Source organism: Nomascus leucogenys, chromosome 25, assembly GCF_006542625.1.
Source record: "Nomascus leucogenys isolate Asia chromosome 25, Asia_NLE_v1, whole genome shotgun sequence".
Lineage (NCBI taxonomy): Eukaryota > Metazoa > Chordata > Mammalia > Primates > Hylobatidae > Nomascus > Nomascus leucogenys.
The window spans coordinates 14333234-14353761 of NC_044405.1; the positions used below are offsets into that span (position 1 = coordinate 14333234).

The window sequence follows — 20528 nt, forward strand, 5'->3', positions numbered from 1 at the left end:
GGCCAACTTCGGAACTGGAACACTGCCAGTCCCTTTATGCTGTTTATCTGGGTGCCTGGTTCTCCTCTAGCCTTTCTCCCAGTCATCCTTACCTCCTCTCATCCAACCGGTTAGCACTAGCCTGAATTTTTTGTTTATCATTATGTTGTTGCCTTTTTGTTTGTTTGCTTTGTTTTGGTTTTCTCTTATACTAAAAGACCTTTCAAATATTGTTTAGAACAGTTTTAGCTCTACAGGAAAACTGATATGGAAGTACAGAGAGTTTTGTTGTAGACACAGGTTAAAAAACAAAAAAAAGTACGGACTTTGCACAAACCTCCTCTCCCTGACTGCACAAACACAAACACAGTTCCCCCCAGTTATTTGCACCTTGCATTAGTGTGGTACCTCTGTTACAACTGATGAACCAATATTGATACACTATTACTAACTAAAGTTCACAGTTTATATTAGGGTTCACCCTCTGTTCAGTAATTTTCAAAATGTCATTTCTTTTTTTTTTGAGACGGAGTCTTGCTCTTGTTGCCCAGGCTGGAGTGCAATGGCATGATCTCAGCTCACTGCCATACCAGCCTCTCAATCTCAAGCAATTCTCCTGCCTCAACCTCCCGAGTAGATGGGATTACAGGTGCATGCCACCACGCTCAGCTGATTTTTTTATTTTTAGTAAAGATGGGGTTTCATCCTGTTGGCCAGGCTGGTCACAAACTCCTGACCTCAGGTGATCTGCCTGCCTCAGCTTCCCAAAATGCTGGGATTACAGGCGTGAGCCATCGCGCCCAGCCTAAAATGTCATTATTTCTTCCTTGACATATGAATTGTTCAGAAGCATGTTTTAAATTTTGTAAATGTATGGGGACTTTAAAATTTTATTTTTGTTATCAATTTATAACCTAAACACTTTATAGTCAGAGAAGATTAGCTATATCATATTGATTCTTTGAATTTTATAGGGACTTACTTTTGGTCTAATATGTAATTATGTTTGTAAACATCCCATAAGTGCTTGAGAAAGAATATGCATTCCCTGATTGTTAGTTTCAGAGTTCTAGATTAGTCTATGATATCAAACTCACTGCTATTTTTCAAATCTCCTCTTTGCCTTTTTGGTCTCCTTGGTGTAGTACTAATTGAGACAGACGATTTGAAATCCTCCTGTATGATCAATTTGCAAATTTATTCTTGTATTTTTCTTTATTTTACATTGTATGAAGCAATTTTCCTAGTTGGATTAAAGTTTAAAATTGTATCTACTGGACACAATTTTAGTAAAGTGTAAACCTTTATCATTCTTTAGTGTAGTATTAGTCTGTTCTCACATTGCTATAAAGAATTACCTGAGACTGGGTAAAGAAAAGAAGTTTAATTGGCTCACGGTTCCACGGGCTGTACAGGAAGCATGGCTGGGGAGGCCTCAGGAAGCTTAAAATCATGGCACAAGGCGAAGAGGAAGGAGGCACGTCCACATGGTTGGAGGAGGAGGAAGAGAGCGAAGAGGGAGTGCTACACACTTTTAAACAACCAGATCTCGTTAAGAACTCACTATCATGAGAACAGCAAGGAGCAAGTCTGCGCCCATGATCCAATCACCTCTCACCATGCCCCTCCTCCAATACTAGGGGATTAAAATTCAACATGAGATTTGAGTGGGGACACAAATCCAAACCATATCAGTGTCCATGTCTATTCCTAATCATGCTTTTAATTTTGTACCCAGCGTATTAATTTCTGAGAGCTACTGTAACAGTGCCACCAACTGGGTAACTGTTTGTTGTAAAACAAACGCATTCTCTCACAGTTCTTGAGCCTAGGTGTCTGAAATAAAGGTGTGGGCTGGACCATGCTCCCTCTGAAGGCTTGAAGGAAGAATCCTTGCCTGCCTCTTCTAGCCTCTGGTAGTTGCTAGCAACCCCTGGCATTCCTTTACTCGTTGACTCATCACTCCAACCCCTGCCTCTGTCTTCATATGGCCCTATGTCTCTGTTTCTGTGTTCAGATTTTCCTGTTCTTACAAGGACACAAGTGATACTGGATTTAGGGCCCACCCTAATCCAGTACAACCTTGTCTTAACTTGATTACATCTGCAAAGTCCCTAATTCCAAATAGGAGCATATTCACAGGTTTCAGTTGGACACGAATTTTGTTGGGGGGACACTACTCAATCCTGTACAATCAGCTATTAATGTAGCTGATGCAGGATTTTTTGCTCCTTAGTTCAGTTAAATTTGGGTTATCACATGACCAGAAAAAATTAGGCACGCGTACACACTGAAAGGCGAGGAGGGCAGAACTTATTAGGCAAAAGGAAAGCTCTCCACAAAAAGAGGGGTCCTTCATGCAGGTTTCACACTTCACAAATTGAATGCCAGGCCACCACACACGAGCTGAAGAGGCATGGCTTCTCCCCTGCATAAGGCGCAAACTCCTCGTGGCTCCACCCCATGTGTGGGTGCTTAGTCTGAGCCACATTGATTTATTTCCCTTACTGCACATGTGTTGAGAAATGGAATTTTTCACAGTGGGCATGTTCAGGCAAGCCACCTGTGTACAATGACCTGGGCAAGTCAGAGGCTTTCCGAGGACCCTTCCCTATTTGCCTAGGCTTGTGCCTGTCGCCCTTCTCTTTCATAGCTATCTGTTTTATAGATTGGTCTAATATATCTTTTACCAGTACTACAAGAAAGTGGCTTACATGATTATGGAGGCTAAGAGGTCCCATGATCTGTCATCTATAAGCTGGAGACCCAGGAAGGCCTGTGGTATAATTCAGTCTGAATCCAAAGGCGTGAGAACCAGGGGAGCCAGTGATGTAAATCCATCTGAGGACAGAAGATGAGATGTCACAGCTCAAACAATGAGGCAGGAAAAAAAAAGGGGGTGAATTCTTCCTTCCTCTGCCTTTTATTTATGCCCTCAACAAATTGGATGATGTCCACCCACCTTGGGGATGGCTATCTCCTTTACTGAGTCCCCCGGTTCAAATGCAAATCTCCTCTGTAAACACACTCAAGACACTTCAGAATAATGTTTAAACAGATATCTGGCACCCTGTGGCCTATTCAAGTTGACATATAAAATTAACCATCACAAGTCTACCCTTGTCAACTTGGCACCCATACACATCTCCTTAAACCATACTTAACTGCCACATAAAGACAACAACAAGGTCATAATTCCATCTAACACGATTAACAATCCAGTATTCCACCAGAAACACACTAACCCATTTCCCAGAAGAGGAGGTAAAGTCTTCATGTGATGTTTACTCTCTCCTTGATATCTCATAACTTAAATACTATGATGTAAAATTAATCAAGGTTGAACATTGGAGCCAGTTAAAAAAATTAACAATATTTAAACACTATGCTATAAAATCAATGCATCTTATGTTACAGAATAAGGAAATGCGAAGAAAGAAAACAAAGCTACGTACACACAAAATGTAGTTACAGCAAAATATGGAGGACATACTTATGACAATCACAGTCTGTGTTTCTGTAACTGGTCATATGATCAAAGCTAGTATTTATTCCACCATTTATTCTGTATTCCCTTTGCCTTCAGCAAGCACCTCATCTGGTCATGGTACTTACCCGGTGGTGACCCAAACCTTCATTCCTGAAAGGTCTGGATCATTAGTGGTCCTGTCTGAATTAGGCTGTAGTTTTCCATTGACCTTAATCACAGGGCATGGTAACACTAGGAGATGCCCTAAGGAATCTTGTGTATTCCCAACATACTTTTCCTTACCACCATTCAGGGGTAGTCCAGTTTCTACTTGGTAGTCAGGTACAATCACCCAGCCAGCACTGTAACTCATTTGTCTATTGAGTTAGAGGCATGAGAAGCCCCAAATGGCTGAGGAGCAGTCTTAAACTTCCAGTTCAATTAAATCATGATTGTATCTCTCAGTGGAAAACATTCCACCCTATGTAAGACCTCTAGCCCGGCAGTGCATAAGTCATGGGAACAGGAAGCAAAAATTTTGCTAGTGGGTCACTAGGGCTAATAGTGAATGGTGTCCCTCCTATTTTGACCCCTTGATTCCTGGACCTGTGAATCCCAGTCATAAGAGAAATGTACCATATACTGGATGTTGATTCAGAGTGTAGGCAGCCTTCCAGAGAACCTTGTGCCAGCCCTACAAGGCACTGGTATATAGCTGGTGCTACTACTGTCTTCAAAATGCCATTTCACTGCTCTATGTGGCCAGTTGATTCAGGATAGTAGGGAACATGGTAAGACCAGTTAATTCCATGAGCATGGGCCCACTGCCACACTTTTGCTGTGAACTGAGTTTCTTGTAATGCTGTGTGGAATACCATGGCCATAGATTAGACATTCTGTAAGTCCATGGATGGTAGTTTTAGTAGAAGCATTGCATGAAGGGAAAGCGAATCTGTATCCAGAGTAAGTTCTGTCTCAGTAAGGACAAAACACTATCCCTTCAACGATGGAGGTGGATCAATGTAATTAACCTGCCACTAGGCAACTGACTGATGACTCTGGGGAATGGTGTCATATCAAGGGCTCAGTGTTGGTCTCTGCTGCTGGCAGACTGGGCACTCAGAGATAGCCTTGGCCAGGTCAGCCTTGGTGAGTAAAAGTCCACGTTGCTGAGCCCATGCATAACCTCTATTCTTGTTACATGGCTACTTTGTTCATGAAACAATTGGGTGATGACAGGGGTGGCTGGAGAAAGAGGCCTACTAGTATCCACAGAACAGGTTATCTTGTCTACTTTATTAAAACCCTTCTTTGCTAACCCTTTGGTGAGCATTCACATGGGGCACAAATATCTTCACCCTTTTTGCCCATTCAGTGCCTATCCACATACTTCATCTCCAAATTTCTTTGTCATCAATTTTCCAGTTATGTTGAACTCCCTGACCATCCAGCCAAACCACTGGCCACAACCTATGAATTGGCATATAGTTGAATATCTGGCCATTTTTCCTTCTAAGCAAAGTCAACTAGGGGGACTGCTCAAAGTTCTGTCCACTGGGAGGATTTCCCTTCACCACTGCCCTTCAAGGTAGCCCAGAGGCGAGCTGTAGTGCTGCAGCTATCCACTTTAGGGTGGTACCTGCATATCATACAGAACCCTCTGTAAACCAGGCCTAAGTCTTCTCTTTCTCTGTCAGCTGATCGTGGGGAAGTCCCCATGAAGCCACAGATGCAGGCTGGAAGAGAGAAGGCAGGTAGCAGAAGTGGGGACTATGGAAATTTGGCCTACTTCTTCATGTAACTTCCTTGTGCCTTCAGGGCCTGCTCAGGCCCAATCATGTGTATACCATTTCCATTGATGACGGAGTGTTGCTGTGTATATCCAACTTTGTGCGTTGGTGGCTCAGATAACATCCAGTTCATGATGGGCAGCTCAGGTTGCATGGTAACTTGGTGACTCATTAAGTATCAGTCTCTACTAAGGCCCAGTAACAGGCCAAGAGCTGTTTCTCAAAAAAAGACTAGTTATTTGTTGGTAATGGCAGGGCTTTGCTCTAAAATCCTAAACCAAGATTCACCTATAGGGACCTCCCAGAAGCTTCAAACAGCATCCCTATCCGCCACTGCCACTAACACCACTGGATCTGCTGGATCATATGACCCAAGTGGCAGAGCAGCTTGCACAGCAGCCTGGACCTGTTGCAGACACTTTTCTTGTTCTGAGCCCTACTCAAAACTAGCAGCTTTTTGAGTCAATTGGTAAATGGGCTGGAGTAACATAATGAAATTGGAAAATGTTGCCTCCAAAACCCAAAGAGGCCCACTAAGTATTGTGCCTCTTTCTTGGTTGTAAGAGCAGCAAGATGCAAGTACTTATCCTTCACCTTAGAAGAAATAGCCCAACATGCCCCATGTCACTGGATCCCTATCAATTTCACTAAGGTAGAAGGTCCTTGAATTGTAGTCATATTTATTTCCTACTCTCTGATGCAAATATCTTTCCACTAAGTCTAGTGTAGTTCCTACTTCTTGCTCACTAGGTCAGATCAGCATAATGTCATCAATATAACGAATCAGTGTAATATTTTGTGGAAGGGAAAGGTAATCAAGATCCCCATGAACTGAATTATGACATAGAGTTGGAGAGTTGATATACACCGGAGATACGACAATGAAGGTGTATTGCTGGCCCTGCCATCTGAAAGCAAACTGCCTTTATGGACTGGTATGAAGAAAAAGACATTTGCCAGATCAATTCCGTTGCCTTACCACATAATGCCAAAATAAATATTTCATATATAATTTTTATATTTAAATGCAAATTATAAACATAATACACATATTTACTTGTACTTGTGCAAGTAATTCTATAGGCCTGACTGAAAGGGAATGTTCCACCTTTCCACCTTCTTTTAATGACAAATTTCTGATAAAATTCCTTGTTACCTAATGAATGACTTCAGTCTCAAAATATGCTAAATGCATTCAGTTTCCAGTAGCTCTTCACACGTTGTATGCTAGGACTTGGTGAACTTGAGGACTGAAAGAGTTTCTTGGCCTGCTTGTCTGGAAAGTGCAGTGGTTCCTTGCAGTCCTTTTGTCTTCATTATTTTCAAAATTTCTTCTAAAATAAAAATCAAAAGGTAAAATCCATTAAGCCATTTGGTAGTATGCATGATCAATAAGCAATTTAATAAGTTAAACACAGATGATTTATAAATTGTATTCATCTGACAAAACAATGTATATCAAATAAATGTCTATTAAAGTGAACTTGGTCTTCAGCTAAATGGGAGCACTTTGTATTTTCAAAGTGTTCCTGGTGATTCTACTTAGAATGAATGGCTTGCTCTGCAGTCACAGCCTACTTTTGGCTCAGTGGAAACATTAATTGTTGTTGTTATTATAGCAAGTGATCAGTTTTTTAGCTGATTGGCTCCAATCTCTGCCCTATGTCTTTCTCTTTGGATGACAAAAGCCAATGAAGGTGTGGACAAACTGAATAGTGACATTGCACAGTGAGCGTGAAAGAAGTAGCTTATTTCTTTCAGGCATATTGAAAAAAGAAAACCTTCCTTATAAATAAATAAAACTAAGAAGACTAAACTAAGAAAATGAAGAAAAAAAGAAAGAGAGAGAGAGAGAAAGAAACAAGGAAGGAAGGATGGATGGACAGAGAAGAGAGGAGAGGAGAGGGAAAGAAAAAGAAAGGAAGGAAGGAAAGAAGGAAGGAAGGGAGGGAGGGAGGGAGGGAAGAAAAGAAAAGAAAAAAGAAAAAAGAGAAAAGAAAAGAAAGGCAGGCAAGAGAAAACTAGCAATCGTGATTTGAAGGGCTGAGGATTTTTAGTATAAGCTAAAAATCAAACTTGAGTGTACAGAAAAAGAGAAGAAAGATTATGGTCAATTTAGTTATAAAGCAATCTGAAAACAAAGATATAAAAATCTATACAATAAAATAGCTTTCATGATAAAACTCCAGACAAACTAAAGAGTACAGCGCAATTGTCAAGGGCATGAAGACTAGAGGGTAGAGAGAAAATTCATAATACTGAGGGTGAGGTGTTAGAAGAAAACATTACAGATTTCTGTACTTAAATATTAGGTTATAAATGGGGAAAAGAGAAGACAATACTTTTTAAAATCGGAAAAATTTACCTCTGAAAACCTCTTTTCTCTTTCAACATGAATTTATGCCCGTATTAGCTATTGTCAGTGATTAATTGTTTTAAGTGATTCACTAACATGCCAGGTTATCTTATAAATTATAGCATTTTACATTATTAACTTTTGATTTCAGCAACATAAATGCTTAAACAATAAATTGGTCTGTATTACCTGGGTTGTTCTCTTTAATGGTAACTAAATAGAATAACCCTCTTGGTGAAAGGAGATCTGGAACCAGGGGAAAAAACCTGTCCATGACTTCCCGACCATTTCTGCCACCAGCCCAAGCTGCCTCTATTCCGTGACTTCCTACCTGTGAACAATTAGAAAGAACGTTTTCTTTTAAGTTTGATTTAGATCACAAACCGAATCTTTCTGACAAGTAATATCACCAAACAAGTATATATATTGCATTCCACTGCTGACGAAAGAGCAGTAAAGTTGAATATAAGTTTCATCATTTTCTAGTGTGTAACCTTGGGTAAATTAGTAATCTTGTTTGTGAATTACTTCCCTCCTTTATCTGTAAAATTAGAAAAAGAACAGTTCCATACGTACAATTAGAAAAATTAGATTAAAATTTTTTTTATCCACTGTTAGGAATAAATAAGGAAGTATATTTAAAGTTTTGAGAACATTGCCCTGCATATATCAAGGGCTTAATAATAGTTATTACCATTAATACAATGCTTAAATTGAGAGACATGGGCAGCTTTTATACTTAATATAGAAAGAAGCTAGAAGGAGGAGCTTGTATTATAAGAGACCTACTGTACAGAAACAAAGTTTCAAAATGTCCCAATGCATCTGGCCCTCTTGCAGATTAACGTGTGAAACACACAGACCTTTTCTAAGGAACCCATTTATTATATATTATATAAAGGCATACTGAAGCATGTTTACTCTAACAATCTAATTATATTTTAGAAACAATCTCCGTGAGAGTTTATATAGTATTAAAAAATCTTTAGATCCTTATCATTGTATATTGTTTCCTTTTTTTATTTTATATATTTTTTTGAGACAGGGTCTCGCTCTGTCACCTAGACTGGAATGCAGTCATGTAATCATGGCTCACTGCACCTTCCACCTCCTGGGCTCAAGTGATCCTCCCACTTCAGCTTCCCAAGTATCTAGGACTACAGGTGCAAATCACCATGCCTGGTTAATTTTTTTTTTTGAGACAGAGTCTCGCACTATCGCCCAGGCTGGAGTGCAGTGGCTCGATCTCGGCCTACTGCAAGCTCCACCTCCCGGGTTAACGCCATCCTCCTGCCTCAGCCTCCCGAGTAGTTGGGACTACAGGCTCCCACCACCATGCCCGACTAACTTTGTATTTTTAGTAGAAACAGGGTTTCACTGTGTTAGCCAGGATGGTCTCGATCTCCTGACCTCGTGATCCCCCCGCCTCGGTCTCCCAAAGTGCTGGGATTACAGGTGTAAGACACCACACCCAGCCAATTTTTTTAATTTTTTTTAGAAATGGAGGCTGTCACTATGTTGCCCAGGCTGGTCAAGAACTTCTGGCCTCAAGTGATTCTCCCAGGTCAGCCTCCCAAAGTGTTGTGGTTATAGGCATGAGCCACCATGACTGCTCTATTGTATATTATTTTCAAGATTAAAGAATGTTTTGAAGATGTCACTCAGAAGTTACTTTAACCCTAACACAACTATTTTCTTCCTATTTCCTTTGGGGTCTTTTGTCCATATTTTAGTTTAAAGTATTTTCACACAATAATGCCAGCTATTTATTCATTTAATATAGCATATTTTCCTCACTAAAAATAATTGCTTTATAGCTATAACCTTGTGCACAGATACCTTTATGAAGAAATGTTCACATTCTTGCTTTTAAAAAGCAGGTCGAACAGAGCTTGAAGAAAAATAAAGAAAAAAAAGCCCCATTTTTTGATTTTACTGTTTTGTTTGTCTGCCTTTGCCCTATCTTCTACACACACAGGTTTTTCTTTTTTGCCATGTTTTACAACGACCGGATATATTCTATACGCTTATTTACATCTTGCTTTTCTCATTCAACAATACCTTATGAAAATCTCTTCATATCATTTGATATAGTTCTAATTCATTTTTTTTTTGCTATTAAACATGCCACATTATTTTTAATTATGTACAAATATCTAACGTTGTCACCCAGGGACCATTTCACCCACTGCTCTGTCTGGCCGCCAGTCTCTTGTCTCTCTCTCCAGCAACGGTGAGGTGGATACCCTTTCCTTGGGGAAGAGAAATCCACAGTTTGTTGCACTTGCCAATAACAAAAATGTTAGAAAGTCAAGTGGCAAATCTGTTGCCATTGGTATCTTTCAGGTGAATCACGTCAAAAGATCCAGCGTGCCTCTCTCTGTTGGGGATCACACCAATTCTATCCAGGTTAGCACCACCAGTCACCATACACAGGTTATCAGTGTCAAACTTGATGAAATCAGTAATCTTGCCAGTCTCCAAACCAATCTGAATGGTGTCATTCACCGTGATGAGGGGATCAGGATAGCAGATGGTGCAAGCATCATGAGTCACCAGATGAGGGATGCCTTTTGTGCCCACAAAGGTTTTTCTCACTTTGTACAACGTGAACTTGGCCTCCTCAGGCGTAATACAATGTACAGCAAAGCGACCCTTGGTGTCACAGATCAGACGGAAATTCTCTCCTGTCTTGTCAATGCTGATGACGTCAACAAGGATTCTGAAGATTAAAGATCATGGCCAGATCATCTTCAATGTTTCAAAACCCTGTTTTTATGACCCCACATAAAATTTAAAAGTGAATCGAGGCCGGGTATGGTGACTCACACCTGTAATCCCAGCACTTCGGGAGGCCAAGGCAGGCAGATCACCTGAGGTCAGGAGTTCAAGACCAGCCTGGCCAACATGGTGAAACCCCCTCTCTACTGCTAATTCATTCTTTTAAGGGCTATAAAATATTTCCTGGGAGAAAAGTATCACATCTTAGTTGGCTGTTGATGGGCATTCACTATGTCCATTTGCTTAATTTTTTTGACTCTAATTATGCCCACACCTATCAAAAGCTTCTCAATATAATTTTCCACAAAGTTAATCACATTAGGAAATGTATAATTTCCTCTGTTTTTCTTTAAGACTTTCCTCCTGGAGACATCCTTTTCCTGGCATTCTCTCTACTTTTCTCCTGGGTTAAACTCCCCATTTGTGCTGTTGGCACAAACGAACAACATCTTATTTCATGTTTATGGATATATTAGTGTATACCCACAGCTTATTATAAACACAAACTCCTATTATTTGCATATTGTTTCCTGGATCTAATCTCTGAGTCTCTTCTCTTTCACCTTTGTGAATTCTTCTTTGTGTCTTCATGCTCTGTGCACTGTTTCTTTCTTTGGGTTTCCAGACCACTGATTCAGGTCTTGACAGTGACCACATTTTTTAATTCACCGCCTCATATTTTACTGTGTACAACATACGTTTAAGCTCCAAGACATCTTTGTTGTGTTGTATTTTGATCCTGCTTTCTAGCTGACTGCCCAGCTCATGAGAATATGACAGGTTTTCTCTCCGTTGGAACAGCAAAAAGCCCAAGGCATTGCCTGCACTCAATCATCTATACGTCCCAGCAGCTGTAAGGCTCAGAAGCACGTGGCTTAGGGCTAGAAACATGAAGAAAGGAAACCCATTCAGGTCACCATGTTCCCAGAATCTCCTTTTCATTGATTAGTCTTACCACTAGTTGGATAGTGCTTTCCTAAAGAGCTTTATGAAGCTGCATTTCCCTCAACGGCTGTTCACCTTATGACTTCCCTGTCATATGAGTTTATATGTCAGCAGAGCAATAGCTCTTTCATTGTTTAACTGCCATTAGTAGCAATGGAGCCAAATGGATCTTTCCCAACTTGGTGTTAAGGTGAATGTAATGTTTATCGGCCTTGCCAGAGAATAATTATCAAAGAATAAAAAAGAATAATAATTAAAGGAAAGCTAGTCTTAGCCCATTATTAAACTTTGACAATTCCTGGGAAAATGTTAATGCAGTTTACCTCTTCATTACCAAGATTTTAAAAAATATATATATTTCAAGATTATTTGTTTTCCCTATCTGAAATGATAATTGGTTCCACTCTCCCACATTTTGGAAATACTTGTGAAAGGAGGAAACCTGAAATTTTCAGAAGGAATTCCTATGTGAATTTAAGATTGGTTAAAATATTTTTTTTTTTTTTTTTCGAGACAGAGTTTCGCTCTGTCAGCCAGGCTGGAGTGCAGTGGCCGATCATGGCTCATTGCAACTTCCATCTCCCAGGCTCAAGCAATTCTCCTGCCACAGCCTCCCAAATAGCTGGGATTACAGGTGTGTGCCACCAGGCCCGGCTAATTTTTGTATTTTTAATAGAGACGGGGTTTCACCATGTTGGCCAGGCTGGTCTTGAACCCTTAACCTCAGGTAATCTGCCGCCTCGGCCTCCCAAAGTGCTGGGATTACAGGCGTGGGCCATTGCGCCTTGCTGGTTAAAACATTTTGTTTTGCGAATTTTTTATTCATGATAAGGGATATATGTAATATATATGCACATATATATTCGAATATATGAATATAAACACCATGGCCCGATATGAATGTGATTTTTAATGACAGATATGTGTCACAGTTTGTATTTCCATCATTTAAGGTTCCTTTCCTAGGTCTTTTAATAGGACTCAATTACTGACAGTTAGGAGTAAAATCAGAGTAATCTGTGATAGCAGCAGCTGACTGATGTCATAGGATGATATTCATTTGATTTTACAAACAAAATAATTGAAAATATTAATAATTAAATTTTGTTGTATGTTTTACCTCTTCAGGTGGAGTCACTACATAGGGGGGATTAAACACCAGAAGATCAACTTTTTCCTTCAATCTTGGTAGCAAGCCTTTGACCTAAATGTATTCAATAACAGTGAGAATTTTACATTAAACTCTGAATTAAATAACTGACAAATCAATCTTTAAAAATAATCTCCCATGTTTTTGGGAAAATAACGTGTTAGGGGCTGCACTTGTAGAGAGAAATGAAATATTTTTATGTTTTCATTCAGAAAAATAATATATGCAATTAAATAAAAATAAGGAAATTAAACTATCAGAATGAATATTAAAAAGCCTGTACTCCTCAACAGCACATATATTTATATTCTGGGTTCACTTTTAGAAAAGGAAATAAGAAAGCACTCTAATTCTGTATAATCTGTATAGACTTGGATGTAAGTTTACAACTATATTTGCTAACATTTTCACAATTTTTCCCGTATCTATACAGATACCTACCATTATTTGCTGGATACTGTTCTATAATTTCTTCTATCTCTGGTGTTTCACCATTCTATCAAAAACACTTACTTAATACTAATTATGGAAACATTAAAGAAATTTTTAGGCCAGGCACAGTGGCTCACTCCTGTAATCCCAGCACTTTGGGAGGCCGAGGCCGGCAGATCACCCGAGGTCAGGAGTTCGAGACCAGCCTGGCCAACCCATGGCCAACATGATGAAACCCAGTCTCTACTAAAAATACAAAAACTAGTTGGGCACAGTGGTGGGTGCCTGTAATCCCAGCTACTCGGGAGGCTGAGGCAGGATAATTGCTTGAACCCAGGAGGCGGAGTTTGAAGTGAGCCAAGATTGCGCCACTACACTCCAGCCTAGGCGACAGAGTGAGACTCTGTCTCAAAAAAAAAAAAAAAAGAAAGAAAGGAAGAAATTTTTAAAATTAAAAAAAAAATCACCACATTGATCTCATGTAAATCACTGGAGTACCTTTCTTAATACTCTAGCTTTTATTAGCAGTAACAACTTCTAATAATATGAAAATAATTTCTTATCTCTTTGGCTTAATTCCTTCTAAGCTATAAAATCATTTATAAATTAAAAAAAAAAAAAAAAAAAAACAGGAAAGCTACCTACCCTCATCATTGTAAGAAAAGTGCAGGTTAAGGAGCACAGAAGTATTTTGTATTTCATATGTCTACCTGGTGCATGCTATTATTATTTTTGCCTATAAAAAGGTATTTCACATATATAAATTAAAAACCCACAAATTTAAAACTGCCACTTGAAAATGTGTGCTGTTAACTTCTTAAAACAATGGTTGTGCAGTTGTCATTTGTTGTTTTTACCTACTGAGGACCCACTGCCCCTTTCTTCTGATTTAATTTCCTTGACTTTTGTTAGGGAAGCTCTACCTCCCATCATTCTCAATCTAAGTGGCCTGAGTAGGGTTTATCCCAACCCAGCTCCTGGGATGGAACTATGAGCCAGGTTGAAGCCAATCATCTCCATATTCAAATCTCCTTTGGCTACAGCAAAAGGTTGAGAGATAGGCACACAACCCAAGTTGCTCCAGATAATACTCATTCTGGGGCCTCTTGTAGAGTAACTGAATAGAAAGGGCCTCTTTCCTTGGGAAAGTGTTGAGAAATAAGATACAGATATGCAAACATCTTGTTACCATGAAGGGAAAGACTGCCTAGGAATAAAGCCACCACAGAGAAGTTCAGAGATAAGAAAAAGATGTCTATAGCATTCTTAGAGTTCCTGGAAGTAGCTGTGCTGAAGCCATCAATTTTTTTTTTTTTTGAGACAGAGCCTTATTCTGTTCCACAGACTGGAGTGCAGTGGCACGATCATGGCTCAAGGCAGCCTCAACCTCGCAGGGTCAAGCGATCCTCCCACCTCAGCCTCCCAAGTAGCTGGCACGACAAGTGTGCACAACCATGTCCAGCTATTTTTTTTTTTTTTTATTTTTTGTAGAGACGAGTTCTCACTATGCCGTACAAGCTGGTCTTGAACTCCTGGGCTCAAGCAATCATCCCACCTCGGCATCCCAGAGTACTGGGATTAAAGGTGTGAGCCTCTGCACCCAGACTAACTTTTTAAATTTAAGCCAGTTTGAACTGGATTCACTATCACTTCTGACTGAAAGAGGGCTGATCTATATAAGTTAATATAAATTCCTTTTGAATTGTGGAAAAGATGGATTACATCAACAAAGAATTTACTTTGCATATGGTATATTGCTTAGTGGGTCAAAAGTTAATTACTTACCAAAGTTTCTTTGACCTAAAGCATCTTAACCTTATTTGAAAAGAAAATTATTACTGGACAAAGATTAGCTTACCAAATCTGTAATAACTGGTTGAATGTGGACTTTGTTACAGCGTGCTGTCTCTAGGGTACAAGCTGCTGCCTCAGGGTTGATATCAGTGCACCTATAAACAGAAATGGAAGAAAACTATATCCTATGTCCATAAGGCAAATCTGTTACTAAGTAATTTCAAGGAATGTTCCATTAATTCTACACAGAACAGATTTAGAAAAAAAAAAATTAGAATGTATTCAATAATGGCAAAGAAAAAGAGAACGAGGATTTGTTCTATTGATGAAAAAGACTGTTATATTGATACAATGTCCAAGAGTAGAAGAATACACATACATGCACATACATCTGAAGGAATTTATGAAATTATACATCCAATGAAGGAGTACTATGCAGCCACCAAAAATGAAATTTAAATGGAATTTTTGATAGGAAAATGTTTATGAGATAAAATTAAATTAAAAACAAGGAAATGAAAAAAACAGAAGTAAACACAGCTGGACCATGTATGGTAAAATTTATAGGTGATTTTAATTTTCTTCTCTATACTTTTCTACATTTTCCAATCTTCTATAAATTTAAGCAACTTTAAATTTCTTATGATATAAAATTATTTACCTAAGAAATCAAATTTAGAGATGATCTAAAATTATGCTGCTTCTACAATTACATAGTATGAGGGAGCAGTTTGAACATGAATAATTTTTAGGGAAGCACAGCTTGTAATCTGAGTTTTTGCTATGCTTAAATACTATAAGATATATACTGTCTATTTAAAAATTATTTCACTACAGTTATCATAGTTAACCTGTCAGTGGAAGATCTAGATGAATATGATATACTTACATGTACAAAGCCTGAGGGCCTATCATAGAGGCTAGGAATGCAGACACTACACCAGACCCTGACCCTACTTCCAGGCATATTTCCACTCTAAAAAAAATATATATATATTAGTATAGTAGAATCAAAATACTCTTCACAGAAAACTCTCATGCTAATTTCTAGCATATATATTTCTCTAGTATCATCACTCACCTGCAAATATATGAAAATAGAAATTTGTAATTTCTGACAACTACTTTGTACTTAATATTGCATAACTCAAAATTACTAATATTTTGGGTACGTAATATATTTTAAGTCCATAAAAGTTATATATTACCAAACATGGCTTTCAGTTAATTTCAACAAACAGTTACATTAAAAAGTATGGAAAAATGTTAATCTAGGGTTGGAAATATTACTGTGAAAGACATCATTCCTTCACACCAGGAGCTCCTAGCTTAGTATTTCCTAAAATAAGGTTTGTATTATTACAAAATTTATTTTTGAAAAAAGTTCCTCTATCATTTTTAATACCTAACATTCATAGAGCCATCAGTATATCCTAGGGGATTAAAAGGTCCCCGAATAATAGAGCAGGACAAAAATTATTTTTCTGGACAGCTATATGCTAATTGGGAAAATAGTATCTGATCTTCAAATGTTAACCATCTTAGAATGCTGTTAACTATAAAATCTTCATTCTACTGTACTTTATCTTTCCATTAAATTTATTTTCTTGCCTATAATCTTGGAAGTTGTTTCTTTTTGAGAGACAGGCTCTTGCTCTGGCACCTAGGCTACAGTGCAGTGGTGCCACCATAGCTCACTGCAGCCTTTAACTCCTGGGCTTGCTCAAGTGATCCTCCCGCCTCAGCCTTCCAAGTAGTTAGGACTACAGGCATGAACCACAGTGCCAGCCCTCTATAATGTTATACGTGCATCAAAAGCATAAATCATCCCCATTACAAAGATCAGCTTGATGGCATTTAGGGAAATTTTTAGCACTGAACTCCCAAAACAACTACCCAGTGTCAAGCTCCAGAGGTTTTAAACTTTTGGAACCAGTCTACACATCTGACAAGTCTTTATTAGGTGGTAGTAAGGTCTGAGAATCTCACCAGGTGGCTTCTCTTTGAAAATAACTATCATGGTCTCATAAATAATTAGAATTCCAAACTAGAAATAACCCAAGACTTTATAACAAAATCAGCTCCTTTTACAGCATACTTTGCAGTGCAATTTGTGCTTGTAAATCTTTCTGGGCTATCTTGAGAAGAAAAGACAAGTTATAAAACAGTACTGTTCCACTGTATATTCCAGTAAATCCAAAAGTTCCATCATCTACAATGAAAGACTAGCTTAATAAGAGCTGGGACATTTTATACGTGGAAAAATATGACCAAGTTTAAGAGGGATAAATAAATACAATATAGATCTTTGAAACCTGAAAGCTGTTTGTTCCATCCTGAGAAAACCCAGTTCATCTTATCTTCAAACAAATCTAACAACCCAAATTCCTTACATTTAAAAATCACAATGTCAGTATTCATTCTTTCTGCTATTAATTTAAAATCGATGGCGATCACTTCAACAAATCCATTTAAATAAAGTGCTAGGGTAGACTACTGTCTGCTAGCTGCATGTAACTTTTTTTTGGTAACAATTAAATGAAAAATTCAGTTCCTCAGTAGCACTAGCCACATTTCAAGTGCTCTGTAGCCACATGTTAGTCAAAAACAACTCAGAATGCCCACTATCAGGTTCTAGTTCACAGAATAAAATTTAAATGTTCCAAAGAAGAAAGCAAATGTCAATAGTCACGGATTATGCTGTTCAGTGGGTTGAAAAATATTTCCCCACTCCAGTAACACAACTTTCTTTCATGTTTGTTAAGGGTGCTTTCTATGTGCTGAGTAAATCAAACAATACCACGCAATTTTAATACGTAATACTTTAAAAATTGACATTAATAAGCAATGTTTCCGGAATATTTTGTTTCCAAACGTGTTATACTATCGCTTCTCTCAGGGACATGTGTTCTTCAGATTAACAGGTGACAGGAAAAGATACGCCTTTGCATGGTAAGCAGTCAGGGAGCTCATGAGACAGAGCAGCCCCCTGGCAAAGGAGATGCGTCCCCGGCACACTCATTACTTGTATCTACAGGAAAATTCTCAATTACGGCGTCCTGGCCGTCAATCATCTGCAAGTGGACCCCGCCTCCTCCGGCTCAGGGCGGTGGTAGTCACCGTTCCGGCCCTCCTCCACCGCACTTCTTCAGAACGCCGCAACCCTTTCCCGTCAGAGCCCCTCCCCTCCTCGCACCCTGCCAGCTCGGCAGCCGCTGCCTCGAGCGCGTCCAGAAGCAGAAACGTGTCCTCCGCGGGCTCGTACACGTCGCTGAAGGCGCCGCGGCCCACGTGCCCGTGGAACGGCGTAGGGAAGCTCTGCCCTGCCATAGTCGTTCACTGCGTTCCATGCGCATGCGCGTGCGCAGGGCGCGCGCATGCGCATGCCCTCAAGCGCAGGCCTTGGAGTGGGGCTGGAGTTCCGGGCGACCCGTGTGTTGTTGGGTCTTAATTCTAAATTTGTCTGTGGCTCTCCTTGAAATTGCTAAGTAGACAGTTGTATAATCCGTGACTATTGACATTTGCTTTCTTCTTTGGAACATTTAAATTTTATTCTGTGAACTAGAACCTGCTAGTGGGCATTCTGAGTTGTTTTTGACTAAGGTGAATGTTCTTTCTTCTTTCTAATGATATTTGGACATTCGGTTTTATTCCTAGTTTGCAAGGATTTGAAAAAATACATAATAAATTTTACTATTTTGTCAGCTGAACTTTAAGCTTTACGCTATAAAGATGAAGACTTTTCTCTTTTTTTACTGTATTTATAAATTGCCTTCCTGATGAATCATGAATGCGCTCTTTTTATAAACCTTAAGCAAGATGATGCGGTTTAATACACTGCTGAATTGGGGAGGCTAATAATCTGGCTCCGTTTTTTTACCAAGATTACGCTACCCTCATTATATGAGTTAGGACACTTTCTGGAACATTAGGTAGAAAGCCTTAAAACTGGCTGGGCTTGGTGCCTTTTTGAGTGAATGGATCTTTGATGTTTTGGAACATCTATAAGTTATTAGACTAAGTATTTGCATTCTTTTTGAGTCGATTTCTGAAATTTGTTTCGCAATGAAACATTTTTACAGCTCGTTTTTTAAATTTGAGAAATAAAAATACAGAAAAGTATTTGAGTCACAAATTTTATTTTATTTTATTTCTACTTATGTATTTATTTTTTTGGAGACAGAGTCTCGCTGTATCCCCTAGGCTGGAGTGCAGTGGCGCGAGCTAGGCTCACTGCAACCTCTGCCTCCCAGGTTCAAGCGGTTCTCCTGCCTCAGCCTCCGGAGTAGCTGGGATTACAGGCGCCTGCAGCCACGGCTGCCTAATTTTTGTATTTTTAGTAGAGACAGGTTTTCCCCATGTTGGCCAGGCTGGTCTCAAACTGCTGACTTCAGCAGGTGATCCACCCGCCTTGGGCTCCCAAAGTGCTGAGATTACAGGTGTGAGCCTTTAACGCACCCGGCTGGGTTACAAATTTCAAAACCCCAAGTTTTAAACCCAGAAATGACAGTATTTTCTCATGTTTCCTTAAAATATTTTTTAAATACAAGAACTAAAATATTACAAATAAGATGGATGTTCTTTCTCTACTTGCCTTCAGTTTAATTGTGTAACATTCTCTCCAGGGCTCCTGTGGATTTAGTGTATGTTCATCTAATCCATGTAAAAACATGGATCTTGCATTTATACGTTTATAAACATTCATATCTTTATAAGCAACATATGGTGTATTTGTTTTAAAATTTACATAACTGGTACTAGGTTGGACATATTTTTCAAATTTCTTTTTCAGTCAACGTTATATGAGATTTATGTTTTGATATATGGTTAGGTTACTCCTCTTAACTGCCATATAGAATTTTATTATGTAAAAATATGAAATATATATAGAGAGAGAGAGAAAGAGAGAAAGAGTTGTACTTGATCTCCTGGGTTCGAGCGAGCCTCCTGCCTCAGCCTCCTGAGTAGCTGGAACTGGAACCATAGGTGCACGCCACCACTCCCAGATTATTTTATTTTTGAGATGGAGTCTTGCTCTGTCACCGAGGCTGGAATGCACTGGCGCGATCTCGGCTGACTGCAACCTCTGCCTCCGGATTCAAGCTATTCTCGTGCCTCTGCCCCCCTAGTAACTCCCGGCTAATTTTTAATTTTTTTTTTTTTTTTTTTTTTTTTTTTTGTAGAGACGAGGGTCTCGCCGCGTTTCCCAAGCTGGTCTCAAACTCCTGGGCTCAAGCAATCCTCCAGCCTCAGCCTCCCAAAATGCTAGGCATGAGCCACTGTGCCTAGACTAAAATATCTTTTATCTGGGTTGGATAAATGTCTACTGGTAAAGATTTTCTTTTCAAGTTTTCACTATTAAGAACAACATGGTGATTAACTGTCTTTTTTTTTTTTTTTTTTTTTTTTTTAGATGGAGTCTTGCTCTGTTGCCCAGCTTGGAGTGCAGTGGCGTGATCTCGGCTCACTGCAACCTCCGCCTTCCAGATTCAAGTGATTCTCCTGCCTTAGCCTCCCGAGTAACTGGGATTACAGGCACGCACTACCACACCCTGCTAATTTTTGTATTTTTAGTAGAGACGGTTTCACCATGTTGATCATGCTGGTCTCAAACTCCTGACCTCATGTGATCTGCCAGCCTTGTCCTCCCAGACTGCTAGGATTACAGGCATGAGCCACTGTGCTGGGCCATGATTAACTTTCTTTATATATAGTTTCTCCTGATGTTGTACAAGAGTTTCCTGAGTGTCAACCTAGAAGTGGATGAGCTGGGTTTTAGTATATGCAGATTGCACACTGGTATTTATAACAGCTTTGTTCATAATTGCCAAA

General features: G+C 39.2%; 1 protein-coding gene across 2 annotated transcripts; it reads right to left on the reverse strand.

Moving 5' to 3' along the window:
- Positions 1 to 2275: 2275 nt before the first annotated feature.
- Positions 2276 to 18056, reverse strand: N6AMT1 (N-6 adenine-specific DNA methyltransferase 1). 2 transcript variants are annotated; one of them, XR_001114555.2, is made up of 7 exons: positions 17893 to 18056; positions 15586 to 15672; positions 14761 to 14851; positions 12441 to 12524; positions 7784 to 7925; positions 6395 to 6572; positions 2276 to 2820 (listed from the first exon to the last, which is right to left on the reverse strand). XR_001114555.2 is itself a non-coding variant. In XM_004092291.3 (6 exons), the coding sequence occupies exons 1-6, from the start codon at positions 18024 to 18026 to the stop codon at positions 6466 to 6468; spliced, it is 645 nt and encodes a 214-aa protein (XP_004092339.1). In that variant the 5' UTR covers positions 18027 to 18056; the 3' UTR covers positions 6148 to 6465. The 2 variants fall into 2 exon arrangements, 1 of the variants encoding a protein (XP_004092339.1); XM_004092291.3 differs by lacking the exon at positions 2276 to 2820 and having other exon boundaries at positions 6148 to 6572.
- Positions 18057 to 20528: the final 2472 nt, after the last annotated feature.

Excerpts from the sequence above, each read along its gene's own strand:
- N6AMT1 (XM_004092291.3), bottom strand. The coding sequence starts at position 18,026 with ATGGCAGGGCAGAGCTTCCCTACGCCGTTCCACGGGCACGTGGGCCGC. Across the intron at positions 15,673-17,892 it reads GCGGCTGCCGAGCTGGCAGG|AGTGGAAATATGCCTGGAAG; the intron begins GTGCGAGGAGGG and ends TATTTTTTTTAG. Across the intron at positions 14,852-15,585 it reads GGCCCTCAGGCTTTGTACAT|GTGCACTGATATCAACCCTG; the intron begins GTAAGTATATCA and ends TTCTGTTTATAG.